This window comes from Papio anubis, unplaced genomic scaffold, assembly GCF_008728515.1.
Source record: "Papio anubis isolate 15944 unplaced genomic scaffold, Panubis1.0 scaffold36, whole genome shotgun sequence".
NCBI lineage: Eukaryota > Metazoa > Chordata > Mammalia > Primates > Cercopithecidae > Papio > Papio anubis.
The window spans coordinates 228,614-246,196 of record NW_022163746.1 but is presented as its reverse complement, the minus strand read 5'-3'; the positions used below and the strand labels follow the sequence as shown (position 1 = coordinate 246,196).

General features: G+C 43.2%; 1 protein-coding gene across 1 annotated transcript in view; it reads right to left on the bottom strand.

The window, feature by feature from the left end:
• LOC116268521 (talin-2-like) overlaps positions 1–17,583 on the bottom strand; it is a 253,145-nt gene that overhangs the window by 13,916 nt on the left and 221,646 nt on the right. Inside the window, exons 51-52 of the mRNA XM_031662038.1 lie at positions 11,110–11,215; positions 10,134–10,258 (exon numbers count right to left, since the gene is read on the bottom strand). Coding sequence (XP_031517898.1) covers positions 10,134–10,258; positions 11,110–11,215 — 231 coding nt within the window. The remainder of the gene's footprint in view (positions 1–10,133; positions 10,259–11,109; positions 11,216–17,583) is intronic.

Genomic DNA, 17,583 nt, shown 5'->3' with positions numbered 1-17,583 from the left:
CAACTATTGTAATGCTCTTTGATGAGTTTTCATTTTTCTTTCCGTAACATCACTATGCTTTAAATCGGACACGGCAGAAGGCCTTATCTCTGGGAGACATTTGCTCTGATTAGAAAGTATTAGAGATTCTCTCTAGAAAGGATGACTGGGATGGCACAGGGATGGAGGGCTAATGTTAGATGCTACAGTTTGGGCAGAGTATCCTGATGAGACCTGCCTTCTGACTGCTGGTCCCTATTTTCCTGTATGCCAGGTTTATGACTAAGATGCACTGCCCACCCTATCTCTACTGCTGAAATCAGACACCAATACTTAATGTGTCCTCATACCATACAACTTCTAGCCTTAGAGAAAATGGGATCTCCCCAAGCCAAGGAGACGTGGTCAAAAACCCAGGTGACCCATCAGTTCCAGCTCCCAGCAGCATGCAGAATGGAATAAGCGAGAAGGTAGGAAGGACACACATTTAACCACATCACAAGGAGAGAAACAGAATTCGCTTGGTCTTCAAAGGACTTTCCTAGATAAAAGAATCACAATGAAAATGCAGAATTTGTTAATGGAACAGTCCCCACTGCAGCTGAGAGACTGGGAGACTAAGAGGAGCAACGTGGTGCACAGTGACTCTGGGGAAGAATGTGGAGGCTGGGCCCCTCTCACGGAGCTCTCATTCCCACCTCTTCACCAGAGAGGCTCAGTTCATTGGTGTCTTAAGGTCCTCTTTAGCTGAGACGTTACTGACCTGACCAGGGTCCGTCAGGTCTGCCCCTCTGGTTTACAGAGGGGACAATGGAATCCTCACTTCTGGCTTTTTCATTCTTTCAGCAATTGGATCATGTAAAGACCCACTAAAATCTTTTAAACATTATGACTACTCCTGTGCATGTGGCTATTTATATTTCTTTAGAACTACTGGCATCAAGCTAAAGCAAGGAACTTAAGAAAATAGTTTCATTAAACAGGATAATAGTTTCATTAAACCAGGATAGTCTTTAGCCACAAAAAAGAATGAGATCCTGCCATTTGCAACCACATGGCTAGAACTGGAGATCCTTATGTTAAGTGAAATAAGCCAGGCACAGAAAGACACACATTGCATGTTCCCACTTATTTGTGGGATCTAAAAATCAAAACAATTGAACTCATGGACATAGAAGAATGGTTCTCAGAGGCTGGGAAGGGCAGTGAGGGGCTGGGAGGTAGGGATGGTTCATCAGCACAAAAAAATAGAATAAGGCCTACTATGTGATAGCACAACAGGGTGACTATAGTCAATAACTTAATTGTACAATTTAAAGTAATTAGAATAGTGTAATTGGATTGTTTATAACACAAAGGATAAATGCTTGAGGGGATGGATACCCCATTCTCCATGATGTCCTTATTTCACACTGCATGCCTGATATAGCTTGGCTGTGTCCCCACCCAAATCTCATCTTGAACTGTAGCTCCCAGAATCCCCACGTGTCATGGGAGGGACCTGGTGGGAGGTAACTGAATCATGGGGGCGGGTCTTTCCTGCGCTGTTCTCGTGATAGTGAATAAGTCTTATGCCACCATATGAGACGTATCTTGCTTCCCCTTCACTTTCCACCATGATTGTGAGGCCTCCCCAGCCATGTGGAACTGTGAGTCCAGTAAACCTTTTCTTTATCACCCAGTCCTGGGTATGTCTATTTTAGTGGTGTGAGAACAAGCTAATGCCTGTATCAACACATCTCATGTATCCCATAAATATATATACCTATTACGTACCCTCAAAAACCAAACAAATGGATAGCCCTCGCTGCAGAATCACCTGAGAATCTGGTGTAAAGATGCAGACGCTGTTTTGGTAGGTCTGAGGTGGGAGCCAGGACTCTGTATTTCTTACAGAGGTGGTTACACACTACTCTGTAGGAAATGCTGGCCTGGACTCAGGAAAACAAACACCAGTTAACTTAATCCTACCAGCCTGTGATCCCCTCCAGGGCAAGATTGTGTTTTATTCAACCTATGTTTCTCTAGCACAAAATCAGGCGGAGGAGCCCATGTGATGATCAACATTTGCTGAATGAATATATCCATTCAAAACGAGTTTCCCAAGTTCCAGAGTTCAGCCAGAGCACAATGCACAAGGTTGGAGAAGGAGAAATACGTAGAGTAAGCATCCGTATCATTAGCATCCACTCCTGAGCCATGGTGGACAGATGCACACACAGCTATGAGCAGCTTCCTGCCCCGTTTAAGGCCGTGGGTTGTTAATTGTACACTCTACTTGCATCCCTCAACTAGAATTCACAGTTTGTGACATTTAGTCATACATGGACATACAAATGTAAACACAGTGGCATTTTACCAAGAGGCACTCTTAACAAGACAGCACTGGGAAAAAGAGTGAACAGATGTACAAACTAAGCATCTACTCTGCCTAATGAAGGTGTTTGCTGCTGCCTCTGCATGCTGAATCTATCTTCTCCCTTGATACACTGTTCTTTTCCCCCTTCCCCTCCACTTGAAAAGGCTATTTGGCCAGGTGCCCACCAGCTCTTAGCAATCGTCTTTCCTGGGCTGTCTGGCCAACTCTTGCAGAGGATAGATTTATCCCCACCTGGGCCTTTTGGTAGCTTCTAGAAAAGTCTGAGCACCCTGTAGTTGACCTCTTCCCTGCTCACCCTTTAAAAAGGCAGGGGCCTGCTGAGATCCCTCTTGGGAAAGGCTACATATTGGGTTGGCTCCCTTCCCGTTTCCCACTTGGGAGAGTATTTGAGACCCCTATATGTTTGCTCTGATGGGTTTAAAGTTTCAGGAGCTGTATGTCCCCTGGAAGAGGAAATGGTGGTGGTAGGGGAAGTGGTATGGCAAGCGGAGAAGGTAAAAGGAGGAGGGAAAAGGGACAGCCTTTCCTCATTTTTCCTTTTGGCGTTTGGCCTTTCATGGATTCTGAGAACATGGTCTTCAGACTAATTCATTCATCTTCTAAGCCTACTTTCCCCTCCTAACCTACCTGATGGGGTCATTACAAGTACATGATTAATATATGTAAAGCATGGCTGACTCATAGGAGATGCTCAAAAACCATTAGCAATTAATTTCATTATCAAAAATTGTTTTTTTCAGATTTGGGGCTAAATGAATCTGTTCCTCTGTCTAAACCCTGTTATGTACTCATAATTCTAACAAAAATTCTTCTTGCTATTTCTGATTACAGCCTAAATTAATTATAAGTAAAACCCACAAATCAGTAAGCGTCAAGTAACAAACAGCACAGATGGGCGCCAGCTTCTCTCTCAGCACCCCACCAGGAGTGGGACAATCTGGGTGGTAGTCACTGCTTTGTACTCTGACCATGTGACTGTGGGGTCTTCGCTGCCCTTCTCCAGGTATCAGTTACTCAGTTTTCTGTTTGTCACTTAAGGAGCAACTCAACCTTCCTGGTCCTTTTGCCTAGACATGGACAGTTCCAAATTAAACTTCTCTTAGAAGGCGGTGACTAAAATAAGCAGGAACTCCTTTTTCTCTTCTGATCTGTCTTGGCCTCCTCCTCAATATCCCCCACTGCCCCTGCTCCTCAACATCCTTACCCACTTCCCCTGCTCACTGTCCCTGTCAGGTCCCGGGCAAGTGTTGGGCGGGGGAAGAGAATGTCCACCCATGGTCTTTTCCTTGGCCTATTTCTTTACGCCCTGTAACCCCCCAGAGGAGTTCCTTTCCCCAGTGAACTTGAAGGTGAAGGAGCATAAGGCACCCACAGCAGATGGCCAAAGGCCTTGCCTTCCTCCCTGAAAACTTCCTTTGAGGGAATGCCTTGTTGAGAGCTAAAAACACAACGGTTGCCCTTCTCACAACTGGCTCCACAAACTGAAGAATCACCCCGGTGTCGTCTTTCCAGCGGGGTCTCAGCCTTTGCTCTGCGTTACTCAAGAGTCTTGCAGAACGCCTGCTACTAAAAATAAGGTCATAGTGCATCAGAAACTTTTTAAAAATCCTCTTGGCTATATATTTTTCAAAGTGTGAACATTTTGCATTTAATTTAAATGTCCTTGAGGGAAAAAAGGAGGCCAAGGCCTAGAACTCCCACAACAGGAGTGAGGCATTTTCCTGCCAGTTGGAAGCCGGAGTGGAGCAGGCAGCCACATTTCTCTTTTTTTGGTTGCAAGTTTGGCTGCTACTAGTTTGCTTCTGGTATTGAACTGAGAGGTGCCTTGAGGGAGGCCTTAGCCTGTATGCAAAGCCCCAAACTGTGCAAGGGTTAGATCAGCTTCTCTTCTGGAGGACCCATGGATGGGGTGGCTTCAGGAATGCCACCTTTACTAGTTCTAACAAAAGGTAAACCTCCCAGAACAACTGGAACTGCCAAGAGCCAAGCATGGACAGCTGGCCTTGTCTCAGGGAAAGCTCCGGAGAGACCTTAAACAGGCAAGATGGGTGACTGAGAAAGAAACTGCCGAATGGCTGTGCCTGTGCCTGGGGAGGGACCACACCCTCTGCACCCAAGGAATACGCACGAGTTCATGCACTGTCCATTGGAAAAGATCCGCACTTGCCTGATTAGTATCTTGGGATTCGTCTTCCCACAGTATCCATTGCTTTATTTTTGTTTTCAAAATGAAAAGCAATGCCACTGGAATCATCTTTTCATCACTGTTTCTGTTTATGGGCCCTTGAATGTCAATATAGAAAGTACAGACAAAGATAACAGGGTTCTTCTCCCAAGACTTATCAGATAAACTCCCTACATCTTAAGCCCCTTTATGTGTCTGTGAAGGGTCTGACAAGGGCCTACTGGTCTACCCTGGAGGGGAGTCTCCCATACTTTTCTTATTTATTTTTTTGAGACAGAGTCTCACTCTGTCACCCAGGCTGGAATGCAGTGGCATGATCTCAGCTCACTGCAACCTCCTCCTCCCAGGTTCAAGCATACTCAGTCCCAAGTAGCTGGGACTACAGGTGTGTGCCACCATGCCCGGCTTATTTATATTTTTTTGTATTTTTAGTAGAGACAGGGTTTCACCATGTTAGTCAGGCAGGTCTCCAACTCCTGACCTCAAATGATCCGCCCGACTCGACCTCCCAAAGTGCTGGGATTACAGGTGTGAGCCACCACGCCCGGCTCCATACTTGCTTTTCACACCTTGTATGCTCCTGGTCTGGAACCAATGAGTGCCACTCAAAGCCCATGTGCAGCCATATAGAAAATGCTGTATTTGTCCTTCTCCCTGAACAGTTGGTTCCTTTTTCCCTTCACCACATTTATCACTACAGAGAACATGCTGGTCAGTGACAAAGTCACCCAAAGAAACAAGAAAATCACATCAATTCAAACAAATGGGCTTCATCTGCAGGTCCTTTTGAAACCATGCTTTTCTTTGTTCGTAATAACTTGCTGTCTCTTTTCCATGGCCATTTGCCATTTCAGTCAAACAATGTAACTGGACTCAAAACCAAAACCAGTGTTCTCCAGCTGTGTGAAGGAGGGACTGACTGGGGCAGCATCTTGAAACCCGCCTGACAGAGCACCTGCTGACACACACAGATCGCTTCTCAATGGAGAAGGATTCCGGAGACAGGTTCCATTGTGTAGCTCCAGAAGCCAGGACTCCAACATCACAGGACCCTCTCCCGTGTCATCACCTCTCTGATGCTGCTGTTGGCAACCCTGTCACTACGCATTCACTTGTAAGCAATGTGGCAATGACTTCTAGACACAGTAAGGGGAAGCTTTCATGACTGACCTGTTTAAACCACTTGCTCACACCTTTTCTCCTCCACAACACTGAGCTATGAGCACAGTAGTTCTCTTCCCAGAAAGCAGTGCTCACAAAATATTTTGTTGAGAGAACTCAGAATGAACTCACACATACTTCACAGGCTTTTCTATAAGGAAGAGGTCAAAACCAACCAAAGAAGGCTGTTATGTACCAGAAAATATGTTTTCTATATCATAATCCCAAACTTCCTGCCACAGTCAATTAGGCTATGAAATTACTTTCTGCCTGTTGGCTTATTCTAAATATTACCAACCTCCACTGACAAGTTCACCTATAACAGGAAATTCAAGAGTTCAGTCAACATTATATTACCTTCATGAGATACATTTAGTCCTATATCCAAGGTTTGTATAAAGCTCACTGACTCAGTATCCATGCAGCTGGTATAGTGGATTTGCTTTATACATTGTTACTGTGAGTGGAAAGGGAAGTTATAGAAAACTGATTTGTGCTCCTTGAATTTTTGCTGAAACCCTGACATGAACTTCTAAATTGAAGATCAGGATAAAAATGAACCAAAATGAAATATAAATCTAGATGTGTTTGAGGCTATAATCCTGACCTTTATTTTATGTCTCATAGACATGGGTTGGAACCGTTTTTTCCACTGAGCATACTGAATTCCTTAAGGATTCATCACTGCACAAAACTAAGCCGCACAAAATACCCCAGGCTCTTATGAAACATCAACACTTATTATTTGTTTCTATAATAAGCAAATAATCTAGTAATACTGACACAGGTCTCAAATGCTACAAGAAGAAATAGAAGATAACATGAATTGTAATGAGTGCTCCGTCTTCTAAATCTACTTGTGATTTTAACGTGTTCTTTCCTGTTGCCTTATAAACTTTATTAGGAACCCCCGGAGACAGGGCAAGACACTGTAGGAATATGTTTGATATATAGTTGGATTAAATAACAACCTAATATATCAAACATATCACACAGAGGCCTGCAGAAAAGGCATCCAGGTTTGACTGAGCTCGAGACTAGGCACAGTATTGAAGGTTACGGCTGCAGGGGGTGGTCACTTTTGCAGCAACTCCGATACCTGTCTTTGGAGCACAGGTCTGCCTGCAGGTGTGGAAACGGCGCCGTTAACAATACTGTCAGCACATGCACCAGCGCTCACTGACATTCTCAACTCCCCAGGTGAACAGCGGATTCAACAGTGCATGTCTGGGAGATTCCAGGCAAAAAGTGATGCTTAAATTTTAAGAGCCTGAGGTGGAAATATACCAGAATCATCATCATAAACCATGAGCCTCTCCTTTAAAAACAGGCAACCTGAGAATGTGCTGAGCAGAGCATTTTTTGACAAAATTACTGTCCCTCCCCAAACTCTTCCTGAAAGCAGTGTGAATACATCCATATACAGAGGGCATGTGTGTGTGCGAGGGTAGGGTTATAGGGATGTAATAAGCAATTGTTTACTTACAGTACCCTGAGGATTTTTTTTAACATTTTAGGAGAGAATGGAGAGAGGTGATTAACCTCAAAAGACTGGCTGATTTTGGTGCAGATTGTTGTTACTGTTTTTCAATTGAGGAAATAAACTCCTATATAAAGGCAAGGAGGATATTTTATTTCATGCAAAAGTTATTGCAATGTGGATTGCCCTATTAGGCACAAAAACTATGGTTTGGGTTGAAGGTTTTCCAAAACAGTTTCATAGATAATGTCTGCCTCTGGTCATTAGGCAGAGAAAGACTTCAGACCATTGTAAAGCATTCTAGAAGTACCCACCACCCTTCCTAATATGATGAGAGTGACCTAAGGTAGGAACCCTCAAACAAAGGATTCACATCATCAGTTGTGGTAACCTTGACCTTGGCCAAAGGATTCCTTGGCCTTCCTATAAAAATCCTCAATGCAAACACAAAGGCTATATGATCCTGGAGTACTGTAGGGAGTCCTCATTGGCCCGCTTCAGCAGTCACCATTAATTTTTAAGGTGCGGTTATTTTTAAACCTTTGTTTTATAAAATGTTAAAATACAGACCCTTCCATCATCCCAATTCCATCTTCGTTCTTGTACATTCCCTACTTATTTTTTTTTTCATCTGTGGGCTTTTAGAGTTGTAATCATAATGAGTATATAATTCTGCATCCTTTCTGTTATACCATGAGCATTTTCTTCATGCTACACAGTCCTAGCAACCATTATTTTTCATAGCTGCATAATATTCCTTCGAGGAGACACTTGGTCCACATCCAACTGCTCATTACTACAGACAAGGCTGCAAGGGACAACCCTCTCACAGGCACACAACTTTCTTCCCCTCTTGGATTTCCTCCTCAGGAGAGATTCCCAGAGGTGGGATTAGTAGCTCAAAGGGCACACATAAAGTACAAATGGCCCTTGTGGGACTAGACCAGCCTTCTCTGACAATGGGGTAGGGAAACGGACTGGTATGGACTGAAACTGCCACCCAGGGCCATACATAGCCCTCCCAACTGAGTGACGGTGCTCTGACCGTGGCAAGGTAATTCGCCTGTTGGTGCTTCTGATTCTAATGGACTTTTTGAAAGGATCAGATGAGTGACTCTCATAAAGTACCTAGAAGACTGCCTGGCACATGCTTGGCAACTGAACAATGTGAGCTTTCTGTTTTCAGGCATTTCCTGGGGAAAAAGTCCCAGACACACATTTTCAGTGACGATGGTGATAATAATGGTGATATAGTTACTCTTTACTGAGTCTCACTGTATGTCAGGCAGTGTTCTTATGCTATCTTATTATTATAACCATAATCCTATGGGGTAGGAACTTTAATAATTGTTTTCCCATCTGGAATCGTGAAGTGAAAGACCAGACGGGGAAACCAGGATTCAGGGACAGACAAGAGCTCAGAAGGACCCTGCGGAAGGACAAAGAGAAAGACATTGAGACAGGAGCTCTTAGAATATGGGGAAGTGTTAATGTTAAATTAGCACCAGGCTAATTCTCCAGGAGAACAAATGTGTCAACTGACATGGCTTCGGCATTAGTGGACAGAGTCCTCCCCAAGAAAGGCCACTCGTGATACATCAGACAAGGAAATGGAAAAACATTATGCACCAAACCTCTAAATCTTAGTTAATGGTTGACTCTTAAGTTTAAAGTACACTTTTCATTCACGATTAACTTGACTGACAAAACACAAACAAAGGCATAACCAGAAAATGGAGTTGTCCCAACACCCACACTTGGCTCTTAAGTTTGCAAGAAAAACTCGGCAATATCAGGCAACCCAAGACTCTCAGGTAGAGGCCAGCAGAGAGAACCCTAGTAAACCCCAAAATCAGAAGCCCAAATCCTTAAGTTACATCTTGATGAGAAAATGTTTACGTGCCTTTACCAAGTCCAGAGTGACTATTAGGAGGTTGGTTGTGAACACTCGAAAGTTTTAAGAATGTTCCCAAGCTGAACAGACTCAGTCTGTTTATTTCATACACTATACTGGCCCAGGCACTGCTTTTGAGTGGTCTGATCTGTTTCAGGGCCCAGACTCCATCCCTTGGTCTTACAAAAATAGGTAAATTTTTAGGTATACTTAAATTGGTGGAATCCAGCCCTTTTTCGAGGGGAAAAGCCAAATATTATTTCCTAATATATCTGGGTCCTTGGAAATAGGTGAGTTACAATGCACCACACCAGGGACTTACTTGAATAGGAAGAAAAAGGGGCCTCCTCTGGTTCTACCATTTTCCTGCTGAAGACAGCCATGGAAGGTGGGGTAGGAGGTATCAGCTTAACAGGGTGGGGGCTTTGCCCCTGCAGACAGCAGTAGCTCGTCATCCTTTTATTTAGAAAGCGTCCTTCCTCCTGCCTAATCTAAAAGTATCTCTTTCCTTTAAATGGCTATTTCTCTTCACATATCCTATAATCTTAAGTTTTAAACATTTATCTACATGACAAACAAAGGTGGAAAAAACATACCAGCTACCCATCACCTCCAGCATACACTGAAAAAGCCTGGAATGGGTGCACTTTTGAAGTTCTCATTGCCCTCTGATTCCCAGCAGTGCTATTTCTTTGTAAAAAGCAAAAGAGAAACCAGAAAATTGGAGGCTAACCATCTCCTCTCCAGTCACAGCAACTTCCGACAGAAAGCATCCAATACCTGCTTTAGACAATGGAACTAAATCAAGACTGCAAATGCCCCAATTCTTCCTTTGGACACACAGAGGTATTTTTCTGGGTGGTTAACTTAGACTCATGAGCCATTTTTCCCCCATACTCTAAAGCAGTGCCGGGCAGGTAGATCCGGTTTTCCGCTTGCTAATCTGACCATGAGGAAGGAGTCAAGCTCCCTGCAGCACTCCTCGCTCCACTTCACAGCCACCCACTGGAAGAACCCACTGACACCGGACAGCCAACCATAAATGAACACTTACTTTTGGTTTTGCTCTTGGCTTCAGTTGCTCTAACTTCTTAGCAGCAGCTTCGATGGATGCTGCAGCCCCCAGTAATTCTGTTTCTGCAATGACAGTTGGGTCTTCTGGATCCACCCACTCTGTTCCTAGAATCAGTCCAAAAGAAAGTGATTCTTGGTAGCTGCAGACCTCAGGGCACTGGCTTAATTACAAACAATATCTGGATTTGCATGCATGAAGGCTCCAGGAGCCTGACCTGCATTGTCCTAAGGAACCTTCCTTCGGTCTCTCATAAAGGCCATCTGGATGGGGGTGGGGATGCTAATCCTGGTTTTCTAAATCAGTTGTGTGTAGGCCCTACCACAGGGCAGTCACCAGGCAGCTTCAAAAATGATCTCATGGACCAAGGCTTGAGCCTTGCTTTGACTTTGAACTTAAAGCTCACGAATATAAGTAAGCATCCTCAGGAGACACTAGACTATGCTGTAGGTCACACAGGAATTTGCCATTCTCTTCTCCCTGGAACCCAGGAGGAATGACCCCTCACCTTAATTCAAAGTAAAGGAAATTGGTGAGAAGACCTTTCCCAGGTGAGTTGGCTGCTTCTATGTAAGCATAAAGGGTGTCCAAACAGTGCTGTCAGATAGTATCATTTTCAAAATATGAAGTATTATTTCAAGGAGAATAAATATCCTGATGAATGAAAATGCAGACAAAAAAGAAATGGGGAGGCTCCTAAGGGAAGTGAGTAGTTCTAGGTGGAGGATACCATTTAAGTAGAAGCACTTAATACAAAGGCTAGAGTGTTGCTTCAGGGAGGATGTTACTTTTTCAAGCTAACTCTAAACCCATTTGCCTGCAGAAAGTCCTCACTCTATTCCCGGCTGCGTTTGCCAGCTAAAGGCCCGTGCAGGCTGTGCTTTTCCTCTGTGCAGTCTGCTGTATTAGCACTGCCTGGAAGGGCTGCCCTCCGCCAAGACACGAGAATCCAGCCTACCTTTCATGGCTTCCGCCGCCTGGATGAGCTCCGTCACAGCACCGGCCACTCGCTTGGAGAAAGCAGCCAGCTGCTGCTTGAGTTCTGGGGTTGGTTTCTGAAGAATCTACAGGTGAAGAACAAGTCAGAGGCATGAGGGGGTTAGTAACCACTGAGACAAGAAAGAAGCACATTCCTCCTAGCGGATGTGGGGTCAGGCAGCCTGGTTTTAAGTTGCATTTCTGTCCCGAGTGACTTCAGAATCTTGTGGAAAACGCTTAAGACTCACTGGGTTTCAGTATCCCCGTGTGAGAAATAAAACGTTGGGAATCAGTGGCGCCTCTAAGGTCCCCTCTGACAAAGCTCCTAAAGATCATAAAGGAGACAAAGTCCTCACTTGTCTTTTATTTGGACCTTCATTTGTCCTTTATTTGTACATAAAACACACACATGCACCTGAAAATTACCCAAACTTTAAGAACATTCTGGCTGGGTACAGTGGCTCACACTTGTAATCCCAGCACTTTGGGAGGCCGAGGCGGGAGGATTGCTTGAACCCAGGAGTTCAAGACCAGCCTCGTCAACATAGCAAGACCTCATCTCTGAAACAAAAATTAAAAATTGGCTGGGCACGGTGGCACACACCCGTAGTCCCAACTACTCAGGAGGCTGAGGTGGCAGGATCTCTTGAGCCCAGGACGTCAAGGCTGCAGTTAGCAGTGGCTGCGTCACTGCACTCCAGCCTGGGCCACAGAGAGAGATTCGGTCTCTTAAAAAAAATAAATAAATAAATTAAAAAAACATACTGAGTAAAGGCAAAAGCCCCAGGCTAGGGGCCAATCGGTACTTGTGACAAAATAAAGGACCAGAGGAAAGGTGCCACTCAAGTCCTAGAGACAAAATCCTTAAGTGAGCAACAACGCGCTGATCAGGAGGATGATTCTTGAGAAAACAATCCATTTCCAGAGTTCTGACTGCAAGCTCTCCTGGGAGAGGCCCTGAGGATTTGCCCTCTTTTGAATTAGTTCAAAGGTTTTTAAAACTTGTCTTTTGCTTTCTGTTTTTTATGGATTTAAAAAAAGGTCCTGGGAATCCTAAACACCTTTAAGACATCCCCAGCTGATTTCTTCTCAAACTCATCCATGAATGGAACTATGACACAGGATGACAGCTCTTCCCCATCTCCCACCAGGGATCTAAACTCCGGTGCACACCATCCTATCCCTTCCTCATGTTGAAATTCTTCTTCCACTGCTCTTTTCTGTTATCTCTTTCTCATGTTTCCCAAAGGTGATCTTCAGATTTAGAAAGGTTCAGATGGTTGGGAGAGAAGTATAACTGCTGTCTATCTCTGCACAATTTTGGAGCCTCTGAGTAGGGGACAAAACATCAGCTTTGGAAATGAACAAACTTGTGTTCAAACCTGGCTTCATACATTACTGGTTTTAAACCTGTTTTCTCATCTGTAAAGCTGGGATAATGCCTGTCTCAGGGCTGGCATAAAAACCAAATGGAGGCCGGGCATGGTGGCTCATGCCTGTAATCCCAGTACTTTGGGAAGCTGAGGTGGGTGGATCATCTGAGGTCAGGAGTTCGAGACCAGCCTGGCCAACATGGTGAAACTCCGTCTCTACTAAAAATATAAAAATTAGCTGGGTGTGGTGGCGGATGCCTGTAATCCCAGTTCTTCAGGAGGTTGAGGCAGGAGAACGGCTTGAACCCAGGAGACAGAGGTTGCAGTGAGCCGAGATTGCACTATTGCACTCCAGCCTGGATGGCAGAGTGAGACTCCATCTCAAAAAAAAAAAAAAAAAAAAAAAAAGGATCAAATGGAATAACACATCATAGGGAATATTTCTCACAATGCTTGGAACAAAGCAGACATGCATTAAATGTTAATTCCCTTCTTGGTGCCCCACACTCCTTTCCCCTGCCCAGGGAGTAGCACAGTCTTTCTCAGGAATCTGGAAAGATGGTTTTTAGACCCAGGACTAACCCCTTTGCACCATGACTATAGAGAAAGCTTAGGAAAAAACAGATCAGAGGAGTCAATGGGTTACACCATGACCAGCCCCAGACACAGCAGTGTATAGATGACATTATGCATATGCACAAATGGATTAGTCAATAATCTCTGAGCATTACTTCACATGCATCTATCCTCATCTTCCCTCCTCTTATAATCTTCCCTCCTCTTATAATCTTCTACACTTCTTTCATATTTGCTACTGTTCCATAATGATTCCAGCTGCTCTGTGATTCTCATTCTCTCACACTAGGGCCTATATATATATATATATATACACACACACACACACACACATATATATATATCTCATTCTGCAGATATTAAGAACTCAGCACAGACCTTTGAATGAACAAATGAATTAATGAATGAAAAGCAGACCAATACATTATTGGGACAAGTCCTACTATGACGGCTTCCTAGACCAGTTCCAAAAGAACACCAGAGCCACGGAGAAATAGAAGGAAGGGGGATAAATGCCTTTTACTTTCCAAGACAGTCAGTGGGCAGGCAATTTAGTTAGGCATAGGTTCAGCAGTCAACGTCAATGTACAGGTACTTATCCTCTCTCTAAGCCTCAGTTTATTAAGTGACCACAACAGACTTCCCTTGTAGAGCTGTGGTGAGATTATATAAATTAATATATACATAAAGGGCTACTGACAGAATTGTTCCGGTGTGTGGCCTGGGCATAAGAATTTTTGTAAGTTCCCTGGGTGACTCTCATATGTGGCCATAGTTGTGAACCACTGCTCTAGACTTAGATGGTGGCATTTGTCACCAGTTAATTGCAAAAGGCTTGTACCGTATTTATCTGAAACAATATATGCTGTAAGACTACTAGGTTACTCATAGTTATGGCTCAGGATCTCAGTAGCTAAGCAGTCCACAGGCATTGTTAAATGGTTTCCCTAAAGTGGCCAACACAGCATGAATAAGCAAAGGGTTAAAGGTATGGTAGGGACACTCATAATTAATGGTAAAAGATTGAATGATTTTCCCCTAAGCTAAAGACAAGGGAAGGATGTTTGTTCACATACTTCTACCAACATTCTCACAAAGTGGAATGATGAAAGACTTGTTTCTAAAAGGAGCACCCTTGGTGAGCAGTGTACACCATGATGGCCCGCAGACAGGGAACAGCCCCGATAAAGAACCTGAGCTTTAGATAACGAGGAGAAGAGGAGTTCTATTTTTATTCTGCCATTAAGTCAACATGATTTCTGATAGCAGACAATAGACAGATCCAAATTAAAGCTCTGCCAGTGGAAGCGAGGGTAATTTTATCCCTGCCACAGATCTCAAACTGTGGTTTTGCAGAAATATTGAACTGTGATAGTTGCAGAGGCAAAGTAGCTGCTTTTTGTCCTGCAATACAAATCCTCTACGATAAACCAGCACACAGCAAATGCAGGAGGCCACCATCATTCAAAAGGACATCTCTAAAGCGTCATAAAGCAGCTCTCAGGGCAGCGGGGAGATGGCTCTGTCCAAATTAGATCCTATGTTTGTTGAGAGTTAACTGAATTATCTAAAGGATTCCCCAGGCAGGGGTTCTCCATTTGCAGTCTCTAAATACCAAAAGGTTCTAACTCGGTTTTGTGGGTCTGTGACTCCTCTTAACAGTTTGAGGATCATTCTGTGTGTCTGTGCTGATGTTTCTTTGATGACGGTTGCAGAAGGCAGGAAAGGACCCAGGGCTTCTAGCTCAAAGGGGCCCATGACCCACAAAAGATGAAGAACGCTGAAATCGGGACAGTCACTGGCATCTATAACAGGGGGAAAGAGAGAATGGGAGTGGGAATAGATACAAACTTTATTACTGATATGTTTCTTTAAAATATAAGCATCTGAAGCAAATAGGACAAACTGTTAACAAAATTAGTCAATCATAGATGGTGGGTACATGGATGCTGCTATTAGTTTCTGTATTTATTTAAGCATTTTCCAAAGAAAAACTAAAATATACAAACCAGCCATAAAAGGTTAAGAATCCTTGGCTCTAGATATTATAACCGAACAAGGCGAGGACACCATAAACTCATGCATATTTTCATGTGCCGAGATTTCAGAAAAGCAACTCACTGAAGAGGACCCCCGATTCTCCTCGTTACCACCTGAAAATGACCTCAACTTATTTCTGCAGATTGCTGGACACTTTCTCTAAACCTTGATTTCTGGAATTTTCTCTTTCCCTTTTTATAAAAAATGAGCAATTATCTGACCTTTCTTCAGCTCTCAGGAATCTCCGGCGATTCTCCTTAAATTGTTAAAAACGGGATCAATTTTTCAAGCATTTCAGGAAGACTACCCTAAGATCTACAGGTACAGTCCAGTTTAAGTCGACTCTTTTTCAGAATGGAGAGGCCATGGTCATATGATCATACACAGTCTTTTTGCAGTTCCCAAAGAACAGAGTGAAGGGCAGAGTGAAGGGCAGAGTGAGTGAGTGAGTGAGAGTGTGTGTGTGTGTGTGTGTGTGTGTGTGTGAGAGAGAGACAGACAGAGAGAGTCAAAATCTCTGGTTTTTAATTGCTTTTTAAATCTATCACCTGCAAATAACTAATCCCATTTTACTAGACATTCTTTTCTTCTACCCTAAAAAGAATTTCAACAAAATTCTGATGTCTTTTTCCAGACTGGCAATTTGGCTTTCATTTTCTGGTTGTCGTTAGAATCCCCTCTGAAAATGAACACTACTTCCCAGGTTTGGGCATTCTCCTTTTCCTCATTTCTTGTTGGGTGTTCACACAGCACTGGCCTGTCAGTCTTGTGGCTTGCAGGACTCTCAGTGTAAAACAATACTCCTCTTTCTTATCCTTACTTTAACCCAGATTTCTAGAAGTTAAAGCTAACGGTGTGAATGGGAACGTATTTTTGGCAGCAGCCCTAAGACAGTGACCAATGTTATCACAATTTAGGTGACCGAATACGGTTGTGGGGGTTTCTATAAATTTTTCACCAGGAACATGTATTTTTTATATGTTTATGACAATTCCCTAGAAACAGAACCTTGTTTTCCGCCTATAGTTTTTATTAGAAAATACTCTTCAAAGACTGTCTTGCTTTTTAAGGAACAAAAATAAATACATGAACATGAACAAATGAGTAAATAAATACATACATAATGCTATTTCATTCACATCCTCGGATGTCAGAGCTATCAGCACTTGTCACCCTCAAGGGGGAGAATTCTTTTTTTTTTCTGATAGTTGTATCTTTGATTGTTTTACTCTTTAACATTCTATAAACAACAACCAAGACCACTGAGGGAGACTGACTAGAGCTACTTGAAGGCAGGGGTCATTATGTGCTTAGCTTGTATTTCTTTTGTGTGGTCTATGGAAGGAAGTCAATAAAATAAACGATGACTTAATGAATCAACCATAAAGCCCAAATGATAAGTCTTTTTCCTGTATTCCCCTTCTTTCAGTGACTATTTCTGAAGTTCTCTTTTTTCCATTATTTCTCCAATTTTTTTCCTGGCTTCTACTGATTCATGCTTTCTCAAGATCTAGCCTTGACTCTATATGTCTGTACTGTATGCTCTTAATAAAACTCCATATTGGCCAGGCCCAGTGGCTCATGCCTATAATCCCAGCACTTTGGGAGGCCAAGGTGGGCAGATCACCTGAGGTTAGGAGTTCGAGACCAGCCTGGCCAACATGGTAAAACCCCATCTCTACAAAAAAGACAAAATTAGCTAGGCCTGGTGGCTCTTGCCTGTAATCCCAGCTACTCGGGAGGCTGAGGCAGGAGAATCATTTGAACCCAGCAGGCAGAGGTTACAGTGAGCTGAGATCACGCCATTGCATTCCAGCCTGGGCAAGAAGGGCAAAGCTCCGTCTCAAACAAAAACAAAAAACAAAAAGCCCATATACATGAATAAAAGCCTTCAACTGTCAGCACTAGAACTGTATCTCCTCCTCCATCTTTACATCTAGAGAATGTATCAAATGCACAGTGTGCCTAATAAAACTTAGGCACATTGTAAATTTTATAGATTTTATCTATACAATCTCCCTTTCTTCTGTCTTGCTCTGTCAATAGCATTACCATGATCCTAATCTTGAAGCTGGAGAACTTTGGAGGTAACTTTTAATCTTCCTTTCTATTGCTTCTCACACTTAGTTGCTAACTTTTAACAATTTTATCTTTAAAATATATTTGGATCTTTTCAGTCTCAAGGGGGAAAATCCTTATCACAAAAGATGAGATAGATTCTGTTTCTTTTATAGGAATAGTTTTACTATCATTTAGCTTTTCTTCCTATTAGTGATTTCATTTTAGTACCAGCTACCAGAAACCTCTGAATGGCCTTAGAGAACTAGGACACTGATATTTCTACCCCAGTGACGAACTACAATGACAATAATTGTATACAATGAGGACAAGAAACTCAGCTGGCAGGCTTTTAACAGACATATCAACCACCCAAGTTTGTAACACATAAGATTTAAGAGTCCTGA